The 19,596-nt window shown below is 43.8% G+C and overlaps 1 protein-coding gene across 1 annotated transcript in view; it reads right to left on the bottom strand.

Annotated features, from left to right (window-relative positions):
- Positions 1-19,596, bottom strand: part of LOC134350621 (aftiphilin-like) — a 102,625-nt gene that overhangs the window by 65,125 nt on the left and 17,904 nt on the right. Inside the window, exon 2 of the mRNA XM_063056099.1 lies at positions 14,852-16,784. Coding sequence (XP_062912169.1) covers positions 14,852-16,759 — 1,908 coding nt within the window. The 5' untranslated portion in view covers positions 16,760-16,784. The remainder of the gene's footprint in view (positions 1-14,851; positions 16,785-19,596) is intronic.

The following is a 19,596-nucleotide window of genomic DNA, read 5'->3' as shown; positions in this document are numbered from 1 at the left end:
TCCGGTGCAGGTATCGATTTTAACTGACATTCAGAGGAAAAGTTCTGTCATCTTTAACGGGGATGATGCCAGGGCTTGCCTTGTCCAGTGGTATTTATACCCACATCATCTGTCCATCCTGATTAGTTAGTCCTCAACCAATCAGGTTTCCGCTTGCCCATCTATTTACAATTGAATTCCAGTTCTTACTTACAGCGAGACCTTTGTCTTTGAAATAAAGCTGGAGGAAAAGAATTTTAACAAAGGTTTCTTTCTCCAGGCGGTCCCAAAGGCCACAGGCACAGCACGGTAATTTTGTGCTGAAGTCATCCCTATGGCCGATGCTCTGCTACTTCCGATTTCTCTGGGTAACCCAAATGGATACACTCCTGTGACCCTTGATGCAGGTTTCCACTGTGCCTCTCATCTGGGCGATATACATCGCACCGTATTCACAGGTAATCCTGTAAACGCCAGCCATCCTGAGCCCCATGTCATCTTTGACCCACACAACAGAAGAACATTTTAACAAAGATCAAGATCTCACTCCAAGAACTGGAAATCAATTGTAAACAAGGTGGGAAAGCGGAAACCTAATTGGATGAGGACAAACTAATTAAATGAAGGGATGGAATACAGGGGTGTATACATACCACCAGACTAAACATGCCCAGGCATTGTCCCTGACGAAGATGGCAGAGTTTATCATCAAAACACCAGTTAAAATCGACACCTGTACTTCGCTGGAAGCTTGAGAAGAGTTTATTCAAGAGATTGCATTTTGGGATAGAAAAGTAATCCAGGAATATGGAATGACTGCCCGAAATTGGCAGTGAAGTAAAAGATCAGCTGTGACATTGTGTGGTCAAGGACGTATATGGTGCTGAAGGGTTTATTGCAACGATTTCTTACATTAGAAACATAGAAAACCTACAGCACAATACAGGTCCTTGGGCCCACAAAGCTGTGCTGAACATGTCCTTACCTGAGAAATTACCTAGGATTACCAATAGCCCTCTATTTTTCTGAGATCCATATACCTCTCCAGGAGTCTCTTAAAAGACCCTATCGTATCCGCCTCCACCACTGTCACCAGCAGCCCATTCCACGTACTCACCACTCTCTGCGTAAAAAACTTACCCCTGATATCTCTTCTGTACTTACCTCCAAGCACCTTAAAACTACCTTCTTGTGCTAGCCATTTCTGCCCTGGGAAAAAGCTTCTGACTATCCACACGATCATCTTATACACCTCTATCAGGTCACCTCTCACCCTCCATCGCTCCAAGGAAAAAAGGCCAAGTTCACTCAACCTTTTCTCATAAGGCATGCTCCCCAATCCAGACAACATCATTGTAAATCTCCTCTGCACCCTTTCTATGGTTTCCACAACTTTCCTATAGTGAGGCGACCAAAACTGAGCACAGTACTCCAAGTGGGGTCTGACCAGGGTCTTATATAGCTGCAACATTACCTCTTGGCTCCTAAACTCAATCTCACGACTGATGAAAGCCAATGCACTGCATTCTTTCTTAACCACAGCGTCAACCTGCGCAGCAATCTTGAGTGTCCTGTGGACTCGGACCCCAAGATTCCTCTGATCCTCCACACTGCCAAGAGTCTTGCCATTAATACTATATTCTGTCATCATATTTGAACCACCTCACACTTACCTGGGCTGAACTCCACCTGCCACTTTCTTAGCCCAGTTTTGCATCCTATCAATGTCCCGCTATATCCTCTGACAGCCCTCCACACTATCCACAACATCTCCAACCTTTGTGTCATCAGCAAATTTACTAACCCATCCCTCCAGTTCTTCATCTAGGTCATTTATAGAAATCACAAAGAGTAGGGGTCCCAGAACAAGTCCCTGAGGCCCACCACTAGTCACCAACCTCCATGCAGAATATGACCCATCTACAACCACCCTTTGCCTTCTGTGGGCAAGCAAGTTCACAAAGCAATTTCCCCTTGGATCCCATGCCTCCTTACTTTCTGAATAAGCCCTGCATGGGGCACCTTATCAAATGCCTTGTAAAATCCATATACACTACATCTACTGCTCTTCATCAATGTGTTTTGTCACATCCTCAAAAAATTCAATCAGGCTCGTAGGGCATGATCTGTCTTTCACAAAGCCATGCTGACTATTCCTGATCATATTATGCCTCTCCAAATGTTCATAAATCCTGCCTCTCAGGATCTTCTCCATCAACTTATCAATCACTGAAGTAAGACTCACTGGTCTATAATTTCTTGAGCTATCTCTACGCCCTTCTTGAATAATGGAACAGCATCCACAACCCTCCAATCTTCTGGAACCTTTCCCGTCCCCATTGATGATGCAAGGATCATTGCCAGAGGCTCAGTAATCTCCTCCCTCGCCTCCCACAGTAGCCTGAGGTACATTTCATCGGGTCCCGGTAACTTATCCGACTTGATGCTTTCCAAAAGCTCCAACACATCTTCTTCCTTAATATCTACATGCTCAGGCTTTTCAGTCCACTGTAAGTCAACCCTACAATTGCCAAGATCCTTTTCCGTAGTGAATACCGAAGTAAAGTATTCATTAAGTACCTCTGCTATCTCCTCCAGTTCCATACACACTTTTCCACTGTCACACTTGACTGGTCCTATTCTATAGAACCACAGACCCATAGAAACTACAGCACAGAAACAGGCCTTTTGGCCCTTCTTGGCTGTGCCAAACCATTTTCTGCCTAGTCCCACTGACCTGCACACGGACCATATCCCTCCATACACCTCCCATCCATGTATCTGTCCAATTTATTCTTAAATGTTAAAAAAGAACCCGCATTTGCCACCTCGTCTGGCAGCTCATTCCATACTCCCACCACTCTCTGTGTGAAGAAGCCCCCCCTAATGTTCCCTTTAAACTTTCCCCCCCTCACCTTTAACCCATGTCCTCTGGTTTTTTTCTCCCCTTGCATCAGTGGAAAAAGCCTGCTTGCATTCACTCTATCTATACCCATCATAATTTTATATACCTTTATCAAATCTCCCCTCATTCTTCTACGCTCCAGGGAATAAAGTCCTAACCTATTCAACCTTTCTCTGTAACTGAGTTTCTCAAGTCCCGGCAACATCCTTGTAAACCTTCTCTGCACTCTTTCAACGTTATTAATATCCTTCCTGTATTTTGGTGACCAAAACTGAACACAATACTCCAGATTCGGCCTCACCAATGCCTTATACAACCTCATCATAACATTTCAGCTCTTATACTCAATACTTCGATTAATAAAGGCCAATGTACCAAAAGCTCTCTTTACGACCCTATCTACCTGTGATGCCACTTTTAGGGAATTTTGTATCTGTATTCCCAGATCCCTCTGTTCCATTGCACTCCTCAGTGCCTTACCATTAACCCTGTATGTTCTACCTTGGTTTGTCCTTCCAACGTGCAATACCTCACACTTGTCTGCATTAAACTCCATCTGCCATTTTTCAGCCCATTTTTCCAGCTGGTCCAAGTCCCTCTGCAGGCTCTGAAAACCTTCCTCGCTGTCTACTACACCTCCAATCTTTGTATCATCAGCAAATTTGCTGATCCAATTTACCACATTATCATCCAGATCATTGATATAGATGACAAATAACAATGGACCCAGCACTGATCCCTGTGGCACACCACTAGTCACAGGCCTCCACTCGGAGAAGCAATTCTCTACTACCACTCTTTGGCTTCTTCCATTGAGCCAATATCTGATCCAATTTACCACCTCTCCATGTATACCTAGTGACTGAATTTTCCTAACTAACCTCCCATGCAGGACCTTGTCAAAGGCCTTACTGAAGTCCATGTGGACAATATCCACTGCCTTCCCTTCATCCACTTTCCTGGTAACCTCCTCGAAAAACTCCAACAGATTGGTCAAACATGACCTGCCACGCACAAAGCCATGTTGACTCTCCCTAATAAGTCCCTGTCTATCCAAATGCTTGTAGATTCTGCCTCTTAGTACTCCCTCCAATAACTTACCTAATACTGATGTTAAACTTACCGGCCTATAATTTCCCTGATTACTTTTCAATCCTTTTTTAAACAACGGAACAACATGAGCCACTCTCCAATCCTCTGGCACCTCACCTGTAGACAGCGACATTTTAAATATTTCTGCCAGGGCCCCTGCAATTTCAACACCAGTCTCCTTCAAGGTCCGAGGGAACACCCTGTCAGGTCCCGGGGATTTATCCACTTTAATTTTCCTCAAGACAGCAAGGACCTCCTCCTTTTCAATCTGTACAGTTTCCATGATCTCACTACTTGTTTCCCCTAATTCCATAGACTTCACGCCAGTTTCCTTAGTAAATACAGACGCAAAAAACCTATTTAAGATCTCCCCCATTTCCTTTGGTTCCGCACATGGGCAACCACTCTGATCTTCAAGAGGACCAATTTTATCCCTTACAATCCTTTTGCTCTTAATATACCTGTAAAGGCTCTTTGGATTATCCTTCACTTTGACTGCCAATGCAACCTCATGTCTTCTTTTAGCCCTCCTGATTTCTTTCTTAAGTATTTTCTTGCACTTCTTATATTCCTCAAGCACCTTATTTACTCCCTGCTTCCTATACACGTCATACAACTCCCTCTTCTTCTTTATCAGAGTTGCAATATCCCTTGAGAACCAAAGTTCCTTATTCCTATTCACTTTGCTTTTAATCCTGACACGAACATACAAATTCTGCACTCTCAAAATTTCTCCTTTGAAGGCTTCCCACCTACCGATCACATCCTTGCCAGAGAACAACCTGTCCCAATCCACGCTTTTTAGATCCTTTCTCATTTCTTCAAATTTGGCCTTCTTCCAGTTAAGAACCTCAGCCTTAGGACCAGATCTATCCTCGTCCATGATCAAGTTGAAACTAATGGTGCTATGATCACTGGAACCAAAGTGCTCCCCTACACAGACTTCCGTCACTTGTCCTAACTCGTTTCCTAACAGGAGATCCAATATTGCATCCCCTCTAGTTGGTCCCTCTATATATTGATTTAGAAAACTTTCCTGAACACATTTTACAAACTCTAAACCATCTAGACCCCTAACAGTATGGGAGTCCCAATCAATATATGGAAAATTAAAATCCCCTACCATCACAACTTTATGTTTCCTGCAGTTGCTTGCTATTTCCCTGCAGGTTTGCTCTTCCAATTCTCGTTGACTATTGGGCGGTCTGTAATACAATCCCACTAATGTGGCCATACCTTTCCTGTTTCTCAGCTCCACCCATAAGGACTCAGTAGACAAGCCCTCTAATCTGTCCTGCCTGAGCACTGCTGTAATATTTTCCCTAACAAGCAATGCTACTCCCCCACCTTTCATTCCTCTGCCTCGATCACATCTGAAACATCGGAACCCTGGAATATTAAGCTGCCAGTCCTGCCCCTCCTGTAGCCAAGTTTCACTAATTGCTATAACGTCATAATTCCACGTGTCAATCCACTCATGTCTTATCCTCTTGCCCTTCACATACTTGTAGAATGCCTTGGGGTTTTCCTTAATCCTGCCCGTCAAGGCCGTCTCATGGCCCCTTCTGGCTCTAATTTCTTTCTTGAGCTCCTTCCTACTAGCCTTATAATCTAGCTCTATCATTACCTAGCTTTTTGAACCTTTCATAAACTCTTCTTTTCTTCTTGACTGGAGTTACAACAGCCTTTGTACACCATGGTTCTTGTACCTTACCATCCTATTCCTGTCTCATTGGAACATACCTATGCAGAACTCCATGCAAATATCCCCTGAACATTTGCCACATTTCTTCCATACATTTCCCTGAGAACATCTGTTTTCAATTTATGCTTCCAGGTTCCTGCCTGATAGCTTCATATTTTCCCTTACTCCAATTAAACGCTTTCCTAACTTGTCTGTTCCTATCCCCTTCCAATTGTTATTGTAAAGGAGATAGAGTTGTGATCACCATCTCCAAAATGCTCTCCCACTGACAGACCTGACACTTGACCAGATTCATTTCCCAATTCCAGATCAAGTACAGCCTCTCCTCTTGTAGGCTAATCTACATATTGTGTCAAGAAACCTTCTTGAACACACCTAACAAACTCCACCCCATCTAAACCCCTCGCTCTAGGGACATGCCAATCGATACTGGGGAAATTAAAATCTCCCACCACGATAACCCTGTTATCATTACACCTTTCCAGAATCTGTCTCCCTATCTGCTCCTCGATGTTCCTGTGACTATTGAGTGGTCTATGAAAAAAAAACACCCAGTAGAGTTATTGACCCTTTCCTGTTCCTAACTTCCACCCACAGAGAATCCGTAGACAATCCCTCCAGGTCTTCCTCCTTATCTACGGCCGTGACACTATCTCTGTTCAACAGTGCCACACCCCCTCCTCTTTTGCCTCTCTCCCCGTCCTTTCTAAAACATCTAAAGCCTGGCACTCGATGTAACCATTCCTGCCCCTGAGCCATCCAAGTCTCTGTAATGGCCACAACATCATAACTCCAAGTACTGATCTGCACTCTAAGCTCATCCACTTTGTTCATAATACTCCTTGCATTAAAATAGACACATCTCAAACCATCAGCCTGAGCGCGTCCCTTCTCTATCACCTGCCTAACATCCCTCTCGCACTGTCTCCAAGCTTTCTCCATTTGTGAGCCAACCGCCTCTTCCTCCGTTTCTTCAGTTTGGTTCCTACCGCACCCCCCCCCCAGCAATCCTGGTTTAAACTCTCCCCAATAGCCTTAGCAAACCTCCCCGCCAGGATATTGGCCCCCCCCCCCCGGGATTCAAGTGCAACCTGTCCTTTTTGTACAGGTCACTCCTGCCCCAAAAGAGGTCCCAATGATCTAGAAATCTGAATCTCTTCCCCCTGCTCCAATCCCTCAGCCATGAGTTTCTCCTCCACCTCACTCTATTCCTATACTCACTGTTGCATGGCATTGGCAGTAATCTCAAGATGACTACCTTTGTGGTCCTGCTTCTCAACTTCTTTCCTAACTCCCTGTGGTCTGCTTTAAAGACCTCCTCCCTTTTCCTGCCTATGTCGTTGGTACCAATATGTACCACAACCTCTGGCTGTTCTCCTTCCCACTTCAAGATATCGTGGATGCGATCAGAAACATCCCGGACCCTGGCACCTGGGAGGCAAACTACCATTCGTGCTTCTTTCCTGTGCTCACAGAATTGCCTGTCTGACCACCCCTGACTGTAGAGTCCCCCATCACTGCTGCCATCCTCTTCATTTCCTTCTGAGCCACAGGGCCAGACTCTGTGCCAGAGGCGCAGCCACTGTTGCACAAGGGTGCTCTCTAGTCTCTGACTCCTGCTCTTCCCTCTCCTGACTGTTACCTATTTATCTGTCTCCCCAAGCCCTGGTGTGACTACCTGCCTATAGCTCCTCTCTATCACCTCCTCACTCTCCCTGACCAGGCGAAGCATGTGTCTGGCATTTGTATGGTGCAGGTGCTGTTTACCACATATCAGTCCAAGAAATTCAGAAGCATGCAAATGATGGAAAATCTGCAATTAGAACGAAGTGCTGGAAACATTATGTTAGGCAGCATTTATGTAAAGAGATAGTCAAAATACGAAATAAAACAATTGAGTTTTAATTTATAGAGAGGCTGGAGGAATGAATGAAACAAAGGAAATATCTTGGAAAGAATGAGAACAGGATTAATGTCAGGATAAACTGGCGTGGTCATGCAGGCCAGGGATTAATGGGGCAATTGGGAGAGAAACAGAATGTGAACATAGTGTGGTTGGAGAGAAAGAATATAAAAAGAAATGTAAAAAACTGATGGACACACCCAGCAGAAATAGCTAGTTGCAACAAGACAAAAAATGTTGGCCTTATTGATAGCAGCATAGGAAGCCACTGACCAAAGTGCTACTGTGGGATAAGGATGAATAATTAAAGTGGCAGGTACAAAAAGAACCTTCAGTCGCCTCTGCAGACTAAACACAGGTCCTTGGCAAAGCAGTCACCTATCTGTGTTTGGATTGTCCAATGTAGAGAAACGAGGTGTGGCAAGGATTCAAGCAACATACATCAAAGTTGCTGGTGAACGCAGCAGGCCAAGCAGCATCTATAGGAAGAGGCGCAGTCGACGTTTCAGGCCGAGACCCTTCGTCAGGACTAACTGAAAGAAGAGTGAGTAAGGGATTTGAAAGCTGGAGGGGGAGATGCAAAATGATAGGAGAAGACAGGAGGGGGAGGGATAGAGCCGAGAGCTGGACAGGTGATGGGCAAAAGGGGATACGAGAGGATCATGGGACAGGAGGTCCAGGAAGAAAGACAAGGGGGGGGGGGTGACCCAGAGGATGGGCAAGAGGTATATTCAGAGGGACAGAGGGAGAAAAAGGAGAGTGAGAGAAAGAATGTGTGCATAAAAATGAGTAACAGATGGGGTACGAGGGGGAGGTGGGGCCTAGCGGAAGTTAGAGAAGTCGATGTTCATGCCATCAGGTTGGAGGCTACCCAGACGGAATATAAGGTGTTGTTCCTCCAACCTGAGTGTGGCTTCATCTTTACAGTAGAGGAGGTCGTGGATAGACATGTCAGAATGGGAATGGGATGTGGAATTAAAATGTGTGGCCACTGGGAAATCCTGCTTTCTCTGGCGGACAGAGCGTAGATGTTCAGCAAAGCGGTCTCCCAGTCTGCGTCGGGTCTCACCAATATATAAAAGGCCACATCAGGAGCACCGGACGCAGTATATCACCCCAGTCGACTCACAGGTGAAGTGATGCCTCACCTGGAAGGACTGTTTGGGGCCCTGAATGGTGGTAAGGGAGGAAGTGTAAGGGCATGTGTAGCACTTGTTCCGCTTACACGGATAAGTGCCAGGAGGGAGATCAGTGGGGAGGGATGGGGGGGACGAATGGACAAGGGAGTTGTGTAGGGAGCGATCCCTGCGGAATGCAGAGAGAGGGGGGGAGGGAAAGATGTGCTTAGTGGTGGGATCCCGTTGGAGGTGGCGGAAGTTACAGAGAATAATATGTTGGACCCGGAGGCTGGTGGGGTGGTAGGTGAGGACCAGGGGAACCCTATTCCTAGTGGGGTGGTGGGAGGATGGAGTGAGAGCAGATGTACGTGAAATGGGGGAGATGCGTTTAAGAGCAGAGTTGATAGTGGAGGAAGGGAAGCCCCTTTCTTTAAAAAATGAAGACATCTCCCTCATCCTAGAATGAAAAGCCTCATCCTGAGAGCAGATGCGGCGGAGACGGAGGAATTGCGAGAAGGGGATGGCGTTTTTGCAAGAGACAGGGTGAGAAGAGGAATAGTCCAGATAGCTGTGAGAGTCAGTAGGCTTATAGTAGACATCAGTGGATAAGCTGTCTCCAGAGACAGAGACAGAAAGATCTAGAAAGGGGAGGGAGGTGTCGGAAATGGACCAGGTAAACTTGAGGGCAGGGTGAAAGTTGGAGGCAAAGTTAATAAAGTCAACGAGTTCTGCATGCGTGCAGGAAGCAGCGCCAACGCAGTCGTCGATGTAGCGAAGGAAAAGTGGGGGACAGATACCAGAATAGGCACGGAACATAGATTGTTCCACAAACCCAACAAGGCAGGCAGGCATAGCTAGGACCCATACGGGTGCCCATAGCTACACCTTTAGTTTGGAGGAAATGGGAGGAGCAAAAGGAGAAATTATTAAGAGTAAGGACTAATTCCGCTAGACGGAGCAGAGTGGTGGTAGAGTCGACCACCACTCTGCTCCGTCTAGCGGAATTAGTCTAACCAGACCTAATCAGTTCCCCTCTACCACCACTCTGCTCCGTCTAGCGGAATTAGTCCTTACTCTTAATAATTTCTCCTTTTGCTCCTCCCAATTCCTCCAAACTAAAGGTGTAGCTATGGGCACCCGTATGGGTCCTAGCTATGCCTGCCTTTTTGTTGGGTTTTCCTTCGCTACATCGACGACTGCATTGGCGCTGCTTCCTGCACGCATGCAGAACTCGTTGACTTTATTAACTTTGCCTCCAACTTTCACCCTGCCCTCAAGTTTACCTGGTCCATTTCCGACACCTCCCTCCCCTTTCTAGATCTTTCTGTCTCTGTCTCTGGAGACAGCTTATCCACTGATGTCTACTATAAGCCTACTGACTCTCACAGCTATCTGGACTATTCCTCTTCTCACCCTGTCTCTTGCAAAAACGCCATCCCTTTCTCGCAATTCCTCCGTCTCCGCCGCATCTGCTCTCAGGATGAGGCTTTTCATTCTAGGACGAGGGAGATGTCTTCATTTTTTAAAGAAAGGGGCTTCCCTTCCTCCACTATCAACTCTGCTCTTAAACGCATCTCCCCCATTTCACGTACATCTGCTCTCACTCCATCCTCCCACCACCCCACTAGGAATAGGGTTCCCCTGGTCCTCACCTACCACCCCACCAGCCTCCGGGTCCAACATATTATTCTCCGTAACTTCCGCCACCTCCAACGGGATCCCACCACTAAGCACATCTTTCCCTCCCCACCTCTCTCTGCATTCCGCAGGGATCGCTCCCTACACAACTCCCTTGTCCATTCGTCCCCCCCATCCCTCCCCACTGATCTCCCTCCTGGCACTTATCCGTGTAAGCGGAACAAGTGCTACACATGCCCTTACACTTCCTCCCTTACCACCATTCAGGGCCCCAAACAGTCCTTCCAGGTGAGGCAACACTTCACCTGTGAGTCAACTGGGGTGATATACTGCATCCGGTGCTCCCGATGTGGCCTTTTATATATTGGTGAGACCCGACGCAGACTGGGAGACCGCTTTGCTGAACATCTACGCTCTGTCCGCCAGAGAAAGCAGGATCTCCCAGTGGCCACACATTTTAATTCCACATCCCATTCCCATTCTGACATGTCTATCCACGGCCTCCTCTACTGTAAAGATGAAGCCACACTCAGGTTGGAGGAACAACACCTTATATTCCGTCTGGGTAGCCTCCAACCTGATGGCATGAACATCGACTTCTCTAACTTCCGCTAGGCCCCACCTCCCCCTCGTACCCCATCTGTTACTCATTTTTATGCACACATTCTTTCTCTCACTCTCCTTTTTCTCCCTCTGTCCCTCTGAATATACCTCTTGCCCATCCTCTGGGTCACCCCCCCCCCTTGTCTTTCTTCCTGGACCTCCTGTCCCATGATCCTCTCGTATCCCCTTTTGCCCATCACCTGTCCAGCTCTCGGCTCTATCCCTCCCCCTCCTGTCTTCTCCTATCATTTTGCATCTCCCCCTCCAGCTTTCAAATCCCTTACTCACTCTTCCTTCAGTTAGTCCTGACGAAGGGTCTCGGCCTGAAACGTCGACTGCGCCTCTTCCTATAGATGCTGCTTGGCCTGCTGCGTTCACCAGCAACTTTGATGTATGTTGCTTGAATTTCCAGCATCTGCAGAATTCCTGTTGTTTGTGGCAAGGATTCAGTTAGCTATGATACAGTGGAAGCTTTGGTTCAAAAGGCAAGTGTCTGAGTCAGCCATCTGATAAGTTTCAACACTGGAGCAAATTTGAAGGAGGCAGGAACTAGGAGACCAGAATGAAGTAAATATTGAATATCACATTGTTAGGTCTTGCTGAAAGCAGACATGCATTCTTTATGTAATTCCCTGGTTAAGATTTCACTGCTAATGCTGTAGGGCATTTCATTTACGTAAACAACAGTAATTCTGCAGATGCTGGAAATTCAAACAACACACAAAGTTGCTGGTGAACGCAGCAGGCCAGGCAGCATCTCTAGGAAGAGGTACAGTCGACGTTTCAGGCCGAGACCCTTCGTCAGGACTAACTGAAGGAAGAGTTAGTAAGAGACTTGAAAGTGGAAGGGGGAGGGGGGTTTTGGCTAGACCTGACGCAGACTGGGAGACCACTTTGCTGAACACCTACGCTCTGTCCGCCAGAGAAAGCAGGATCTCCCAGTGGCCACACATTTTAATTCCACGCCCCATTCCCATTCTGACATGTCTATCCACGGCCTCCTCTACTGTAAAGAAGAAGCCACACTCAGGTTGGAGGAACAACACCTTATATTCCGTCTGGGTAGCCTCCAACCTGATGGCATGAACATCGACTTCTCCAACTTCCGCTAATGCCCCACCTCCCCCTCCTACCCCATCCGTTATTTATTTTTATACACACATTCTTTCTCTCACTCTCCTTTTTCTCCCTCTGTCCCTCTGACTATACCCCTTGGCCTTCCTCTGGGTTCACCCCCCCCCTTTTCCTTCTCCCTGGGCCTCCTGTCCATGATCCTCTCATATCCCCTTTGCCAATCACCTGTCCAGCTCTTGGATCCATCCCTCCCCCTCCTGTCTTCTCCTATCATTTTGGATCTCTCCCTCCCCCTCCCACTTTCAAATCCCTTACTAACTCTTCCTTCAGTTTGTCCTGACGAAGGGTCTCGGCCTGAAACGTCGACTGTACCTCTTCCTGGAAATGCTGCCTGGCCTGCTGCGTTCACCAGCAACTTTGATGTGTGTTGCAGGCATTTCATTTAATAGCTTTCTGTAGAAGCAGTGTGTTCTGCTGATTGTTTGGGTGTCAGTTAGACATAAGGGGTTGTGATGTTTAACAGGAATGTTGGGTCAGCCAATCAAGCTGGTGGAATTGGCAGAAGGTTCTAGTAAAAGTTAGGCTGAGAGGTTTTTTTGTGACAGATACTGGTGTGGCTCAAGTTCCTTTTGGTGGGAGCTGGAGGAAGACAGGAGGATGCCCAGGGTGCTTTGTGCAAATGAACAGCTTTAAGGAAGAAGAGCCAATACTCCCATGGGGGAGCCTGTTTGTTTGAGATAGATTTTGAGCAATGTTTGGAAGATGGTGTATGCTTTCACGCAGACAATGGGTCCAGCGCAACATGAGCTCCAACTTTGTGCATATTTGGACTGGGTTAACTGTAATTAGCCTTTTTTTTCTGCTGGTCTTTTTCTTACTAACTGTTCAGTAAAGCTGAAATTTGTAAATAAACTTTCTTTATAATTGTATGCAGTGTACAATCTGTTATTTCTTGCCAACGACTAATTGCATGGGGGAAGCATTAACAGAGTATTCGCACAGATCGCAGTTCAGGTGATTGAAACGTCCCAACTTCCCAGTTTTGGTGGGACCAAAGTCATACCTGAAGTGCATGAAGTTTGAGAAAGGTGTGTTTTCTCACCACTGAGTCCGGCGGCTGTTGGTGAGGGGCTAACAAGCTGTGTTTCTATAGATGCTCGGTAAAAAGGGGTTTCATTTAGTTACAAATAGAATAGAACATTTCCTATTACCAGCAAACATTCCATAAATAACTTTGCTGTGGATGAAGGTCACTGAAGCTAATTCAAGTGAAGCAAATCATTGCAGGGCTTGTTTCCTGGTCTCTCCTAATTTGAATAATTTATCCTTATTCTTTCTTAATGAATTCCATCTTCAATAGCTAAAATGGGTAAAGCATTTTAATATGATTATTTTATTTTCAGTATCAAAACACCTCATTGGCAATTTGCAAGCAAAAATAACATTTCCATTTATTCTGTCATGAGTCAAATTTTAACTCTCCAGCTTAGCTTAATCTTTCCCACACCAATGAATACAACCTTACAATTATATGACAAATCCTTACTCAACCTCAGTGAATCTATATTGCACTGCTACATGGCCAAAATGTTTAATATTTACGGCCAATAATCTAAAACCAATTTCTTTACAACATTCTCCTCCTTACATTTCTAGCCACTGTCCTCATCTACAATGTTATAGAATCACATACCGTTCTTTAACCAAGCATTTCCATAGGTAACAACACACAAAATGCTGGAGGAACTCAGCAGCTCAGGCAGCATGTATGGAAGAGAGTAAACAGTTGACGTTTTGGGCTGAGACTCTTCATCAGAAATTCCATTGGTTGCAGTTCTACTGTATTGATGCAACCTTAATTTGGAATTAGAGATCAATTTTGCTATTGCAAAGTGAAACTCCTTGATCAATGTATTTCAATTCGCTCAGAACTGAGCACAAACGACTCTAAAGGAATATTAACTAAATTCATATTCACCAACTTGTTCTTCTATAGAAATATGCAGGGCCAACCATTTGGTCTGATTACACAGACACTGAAGATCATTCAGTGCAAGTGGTCCCTGCAAGCATTTAAGCTCCATTTTAGTCTCAAAGCTCCATATTTTCCATTCCAATGCACGTTACTCTTCGGCATAATCTATTTCTATTTCAAGTTTGTACCATTCTAGCCTTCCAAATGACATTCACCTGGACATGATGCAAATTTCACTAAGTAACTATTCTCAGCATAAAGAAGTTCCTCAGTTTTTTTGAATATATAAAGCTTATTGCACTTTATATTTATGAACCATAGCTATGGTCTTCTTTCAATTCAAAGAACATTGTTTCCATGTCTCGCCTATTAAACAGAACAGAAACATCGCATAATTTTACAAGAATATCAGGCTATTAATCCCTATTTGCAATATCATTGGAGAATATATAGAAGTGTTTTCATTATGTGCAAGTTAATCAGGCGTCTACCTATGTTACGTTTTATAAATTATAACTCGCACACAAGATTACCAAACAGCAATATGCCGTGCATTGAAAAACGACATTTCCATTCACTGAAATAGCAATTTACATACAAATTGAATACATTCTAAACTGCAAGCTCATTAGTGGTCCACAACTCAAAAGTTTAAAATACAGATGAAGATCAGCAGTTCAATTTATAGACAGACCACATTGGTTATAGGGCTCCACTCCAAAGCCATCTGACCCAAGTTTAAGATATTAATAATTCTATGATGTTTGACTTTAAAATTTTGAAACAAGAAATCTGCGCACACACACAATCGATCAACTTAATTATTAATACACTAACGTGCAACATCAGCAACACTTACTTGTGTCATAGTTACTTCACATGGAGTTGTATTCTTAATTCTTGTCATTTCATCAATAGGCTGAAAGGAGCTAATGTCCACATTGTCAGTCAACTGTGTGATCCCACAAAGGGCAGGCTCTGCCCTACTACATTGACTAATTTCTTCTTTACATTCACCAGAATGCTCTTCACCAAAAGCTGCCCACGATGTACTTTCAGACACCGAATCCCCAAAAGCATTCCACTCAGCATCTTGCCCATCAAGTGAAAAGTCTTCTTCACTATTGAATCCTGCAAAATCAGAATCTGTTTTTGTTTGAGTTGACCCAAATTTTCCAAAATCTTCAGTCTTTCTTTCAGTGGTGGCAGCTCCATGCTCATCAAATGATAAATCACCTTCAACATAAACAGCAGCCTCAGATAGTGCACTTTTTTCTGCAGAATATGCTGAAAAATTAGCAAATGCTGATACACAGTCATTGCTTACAGTACCAAAGTCACCAAAATCATCTTTCACTCCAGCTTCCTGAAATATAGCAAATTTGTCAGTTGTCAATTTTGAGGCACTCTTGCTATAAGAGTCTACAGGTTGCACATCTGAGTTAAAATCATTGTCTGCAACATTAATATTCAGCACTGGACTAAAAGTATTAAAGTCACCTTCCAGTGAACATTCGCTTCTTGAAATCCCAACATGATCAGACTCATTTTCCTCTGTGCTTTCTATGTTGGTTGCCAGAAGCTCTTCATTTGCTACACTGTCTTGTCCAGTCACTAACTCATTACATTCAATATTGAGTGTATTAACACCCTGTGTTTCTTCATCATGGTTACACATTTCCAAATTGGACTCACGTATGTTTGCTGTTTCATTTACTGATGGAGAAGCTTCTGATTGGATTACTGTAGAAGTGGTTTCTTTTATACTATGCAATGTTTCATGAACTACATGCCTTGCTTCAACGGGTTCCATGGATTCTGATGAGTTTTGAACACCATTGGGAATTTCAACATCAACTGTACCACGAGGTTCAGTAGGATGGTTCTGAGTGTGGCTTACTGCAATTGCATCTTTCTCACTTTCACAATCTGATGTAACAAATGCATCATTTGTTTGCTCTTGTACGACGTTCCGTTCATTACCATCATCCAAAGCAACTGGCAGCTTCCCTAAAGTTGAATGATTGCCAGAGTCATGCTCTTTTATCTGTGATATTTTTCCAATGGTAGATAAAGACCTACTTGTTTTTTCTTCTGTTAAATCGCCAGTTATTTCAACATCAGAAAATACAGCAAAGTTATCAACTGGACTAGGCTTTGCATCTGAACAAAGTTCAGAAATGTGAACATTTACAACTTTTTGGTCATTTGTGTTGACCATATTTTCTATTTCCTGAGAGTGCATTGAATCTATTGTTGAGTAACCATTTGTTAGAACTTCTGGGTTGGTTGGACTATCACTGTAACACTCTTCTTGGTCTTCCCGTTTTAAATCTATTGCAATGACATCCTTGGTCAGAATGGCAGGCTGAGCATTTACTTCAGTTTGTTCTTTAGATTCTGTTATTGTACATTCAAAACCATTCCTTGAAGAATTGGATTGAGTTGCATCTTTAGCAGTATTTACAGCCAGGTCATTTGAAATAGGTTTTGAGAAGTCTGAAATAAAGTCTTTGCCCTCACAAGCACCTGCTGAATGAAAGTCAGCAAACCCATGCATATCACTGGAGTATTCATGGCCAGGCACAAAATGGTTCTGGGACATAAAGTTTTCATGGGGATCTTCCAAATCAAAGTCATTATACCCAAGAGTAGAAGTACCAACTTCTGAGAAACCACCAAATTCACCAAACTCATGTTCAAATTCAGTCCCATCATCTAATGGTGGCGGTGAAGAAGAATACATTCTAATAACATCTGGTTCCATGTTGTTTCCTCTTAGTTCGGTAAACCTAGGGAGAAGCAGAGAAGTTAACAAGAGCTCCAGAGCATAAATTCACGTCAGTAAACTTAATAATCACTGATAATGAGACCAATCAATTGTGCTAAATATCTATCCCTTGTGACACTAGAAAAAGAATGAAGTAATTTTCAATTTCCATTTAACATCTATAACTTCTGTTCTGAAATAAAAGATATAAACCTATTAATAGCTGACCAAAAAGACCCATAATGTTTGGTTAAAGTAAGGGAAGGGTGATAAGATAAATAGGCCAAGGCTTGCAAATACTCCTGCTTTCTGCTCGTGATTTTTATTAATGTTTTAAACACTTATAATCAAAATGTTAAGCGATAAAGAATCAAATTAAAACAAAACGAACTAATTCTGCTTAAAAATGTAGACATCTGCAAATTGCAGCCAATCAAACTAACGAAAGACTCCAGTTTCACATAAGCACAATGTGCAACTTAAAACAGTGCCATATTCATAGATTTGCAATTCTACAGCTGCATGCAACTGATTCAAACCAAGATGCTCAGGAAGAGAATTTGATTTTAAAATGGTTTATCTTATGGAAGAATGGTCAATCCTGCTGCACAAGCACACTTATGATTGAGTATATGTAGCACAATACAAGCAGCAGCATTCATGCAAAACATCTAAATGTGAATCATTATCAATGGAGATGCTTTGCCAAAAAAAAATTGAAACGTGAACAATATTAAAACCTAACAATACTAAAATGATGTATAAAATATCTAACATTTACAGCATATTGGCCCTTAGTTAGCAAGAAGGGACCAAAGTTAGTGGTACGTTCTTTGTTTGACATGTGGGAACTTTGGAAGACTTCGAGTATCCCTGGTAACTGCATCTCCTTAGAGACCATGTTAAGGAACTGGAGTTGCAGCTTGATGACATTTGGCTCATATGGAAGAAACTGGAGGTGATAAATAGGAGCTACAGGGAGGTAGTCACCCCTAAATTGTACGAGGCAGGTACCTGGGTGACGTCAGGAGAGGGATGGGGAATATACAGTCAGTACAGAGTATACTGCTTTCGACACTGGTGGGAGAAGCCACAGTAAGCAGATCTCTGGCACTGAGTCTGGCTCTGTGGCTCAGAAGAGGGTGGGGCAGGGTAGAGAACAGTGCAACAGTGACAGGGCAGACAGGACATTCTGCAGATGAGATAAAGACACCTGGATGGTATTTTGTTTCCCAGGTGCCAGAGTCAGATGTCTTGGATCAGGTCACAGCATTCTAAAGGACAGGCTGAACAGCCAGAAGTGGTCGCATGTATCAGTACCAAAGCCATACGTAGGAAATGGGAGTAAATCCTGAAGAGGAATTAGGGAGTTAGGTAGATATCTGAAAAGCAGGACCTCAAGTGCATCAATCTCTGGATTATTGCCTGTGCCATGTGTCAATTAGAGCAAGAACAGGATGATATGGCAGATGAATGTGTGGCTGAAGAATTGATGCAGGAAAAGAATTTCACATTTCTGGATCATTGGGATTTCTTCTGCCAAAGAAATGACCTGTACAGAAAGGATGAGTTACACCTAAACCCAGGAGGTCCAATACCCTTGCAGAGATGTTTGCTAGAGCTGTTGGGGAGGGTTTAAACTAATCTGGCAGGGGACGGGAACCAGAATGATAGGGGTGAGGGTGGGGCAGCTAGAATATAAATCCATTGAGTAGTTTCCCGTCCCCCTGTCAAATTAGTGAGGAAGGATAGGCAGATGATAGGGCAAAATTGCAGTCAGTGGGAATGAGGTGAAGTGCAACATGGGGGGAAAAAATAGAAAAGGGTGATGAATACAAGACTGAAGGTGTTATATTTGAATGCATGTAGTATGCAGAATAAGGTATATGATCTTCTAGCACGGTTAGAGATGGCAGATATGACTGTGTGGGCATGACTGAGTCATAGCTAAAAGAAGATTATAGATGGGAGCTTAACATCCAAGATGTACATTGTATTGAAAGTACAGGCAGGTAGGCAGAGAGGGTGGAGTGACTTTGTTGGTAAACAGTGAAATCAAATTCTTAGAGGTGACAGGATTAGAAGATGTAGTATCCTCGTGGCTTGAGTTAAGAAAGTCCAAAAGGTAAAAAGATCCTAATGGGAGATAAATGCAGGCCTCCAAACAGTAGCCAGGATGTGGAATACAAATTATAACAAAGGATAGAAAAGGCATGTAAAAAGGCCAATGTTACAATAATCATGGAGGGTTTCGATATGCAGGTAGTTTGGGAAAATCAGGTTGGTGCTGGATCCTTCAAGAGTGAATCTGAAGAATTCCCAAGGATTAGGTGTTGCATAATGAACCAAATTTGATTAGAGGGCTTAAGGTAAAGAAGCCCTTGGAAAGCAGTGATCATAATACGATCGAATTCATCCTGCAGTTTAAGAGGGAGAAGAGAAAGTCAGATATATCGGTATTGCAGTGGAGAAAAGGGAATTACAGAGGCACGAGAGAGGAGCTGGCCAAAGTTGATTAGAAGGGATCACTAGCAGGGATGATGGCAGAACAACAACTGATAGAGTTTCTGGAGGCAATTCGGAAAGATGAAATATTCCAAGGGGAGAATGAGGTAACTGTGGCTGACGAGGAAAGTCAAAGACAGCATAAAAGCGAAGGAGGGCATACAACAAAAGTTAGTTGGAAGTTAGAGGATTGGGAAGTTTTTAAAAACCAACAGAAGGCAATTAAAAAAGCCTTAAGGAGAGAAAAGATGAAATATGAAGGGAAGCTATCCAATAATATAAAAGCGGATACCAATTTTTTTTTCCAAATATACAGTATGAAGAGTAAA

This window comes from Mobula hypostoma, chromosome 8 (genome assembly GCF_963921235.1).
Source record: "Mobula hypostoma chromosome 8, sMobHyp1.1, whole genome shotgun sequence".
NCBI classification, from domain to species: Eukaryota; Metazoa; Chordata; class Chondrichthyes; order Myliobatiformes; family Myliobatidae; genus Mobula; species Mobula hypostoma.
Note: the sequence above shows the minus strand (reverse complement) of the source record. Positions and strands in the feature narration are given on the sequence as shown.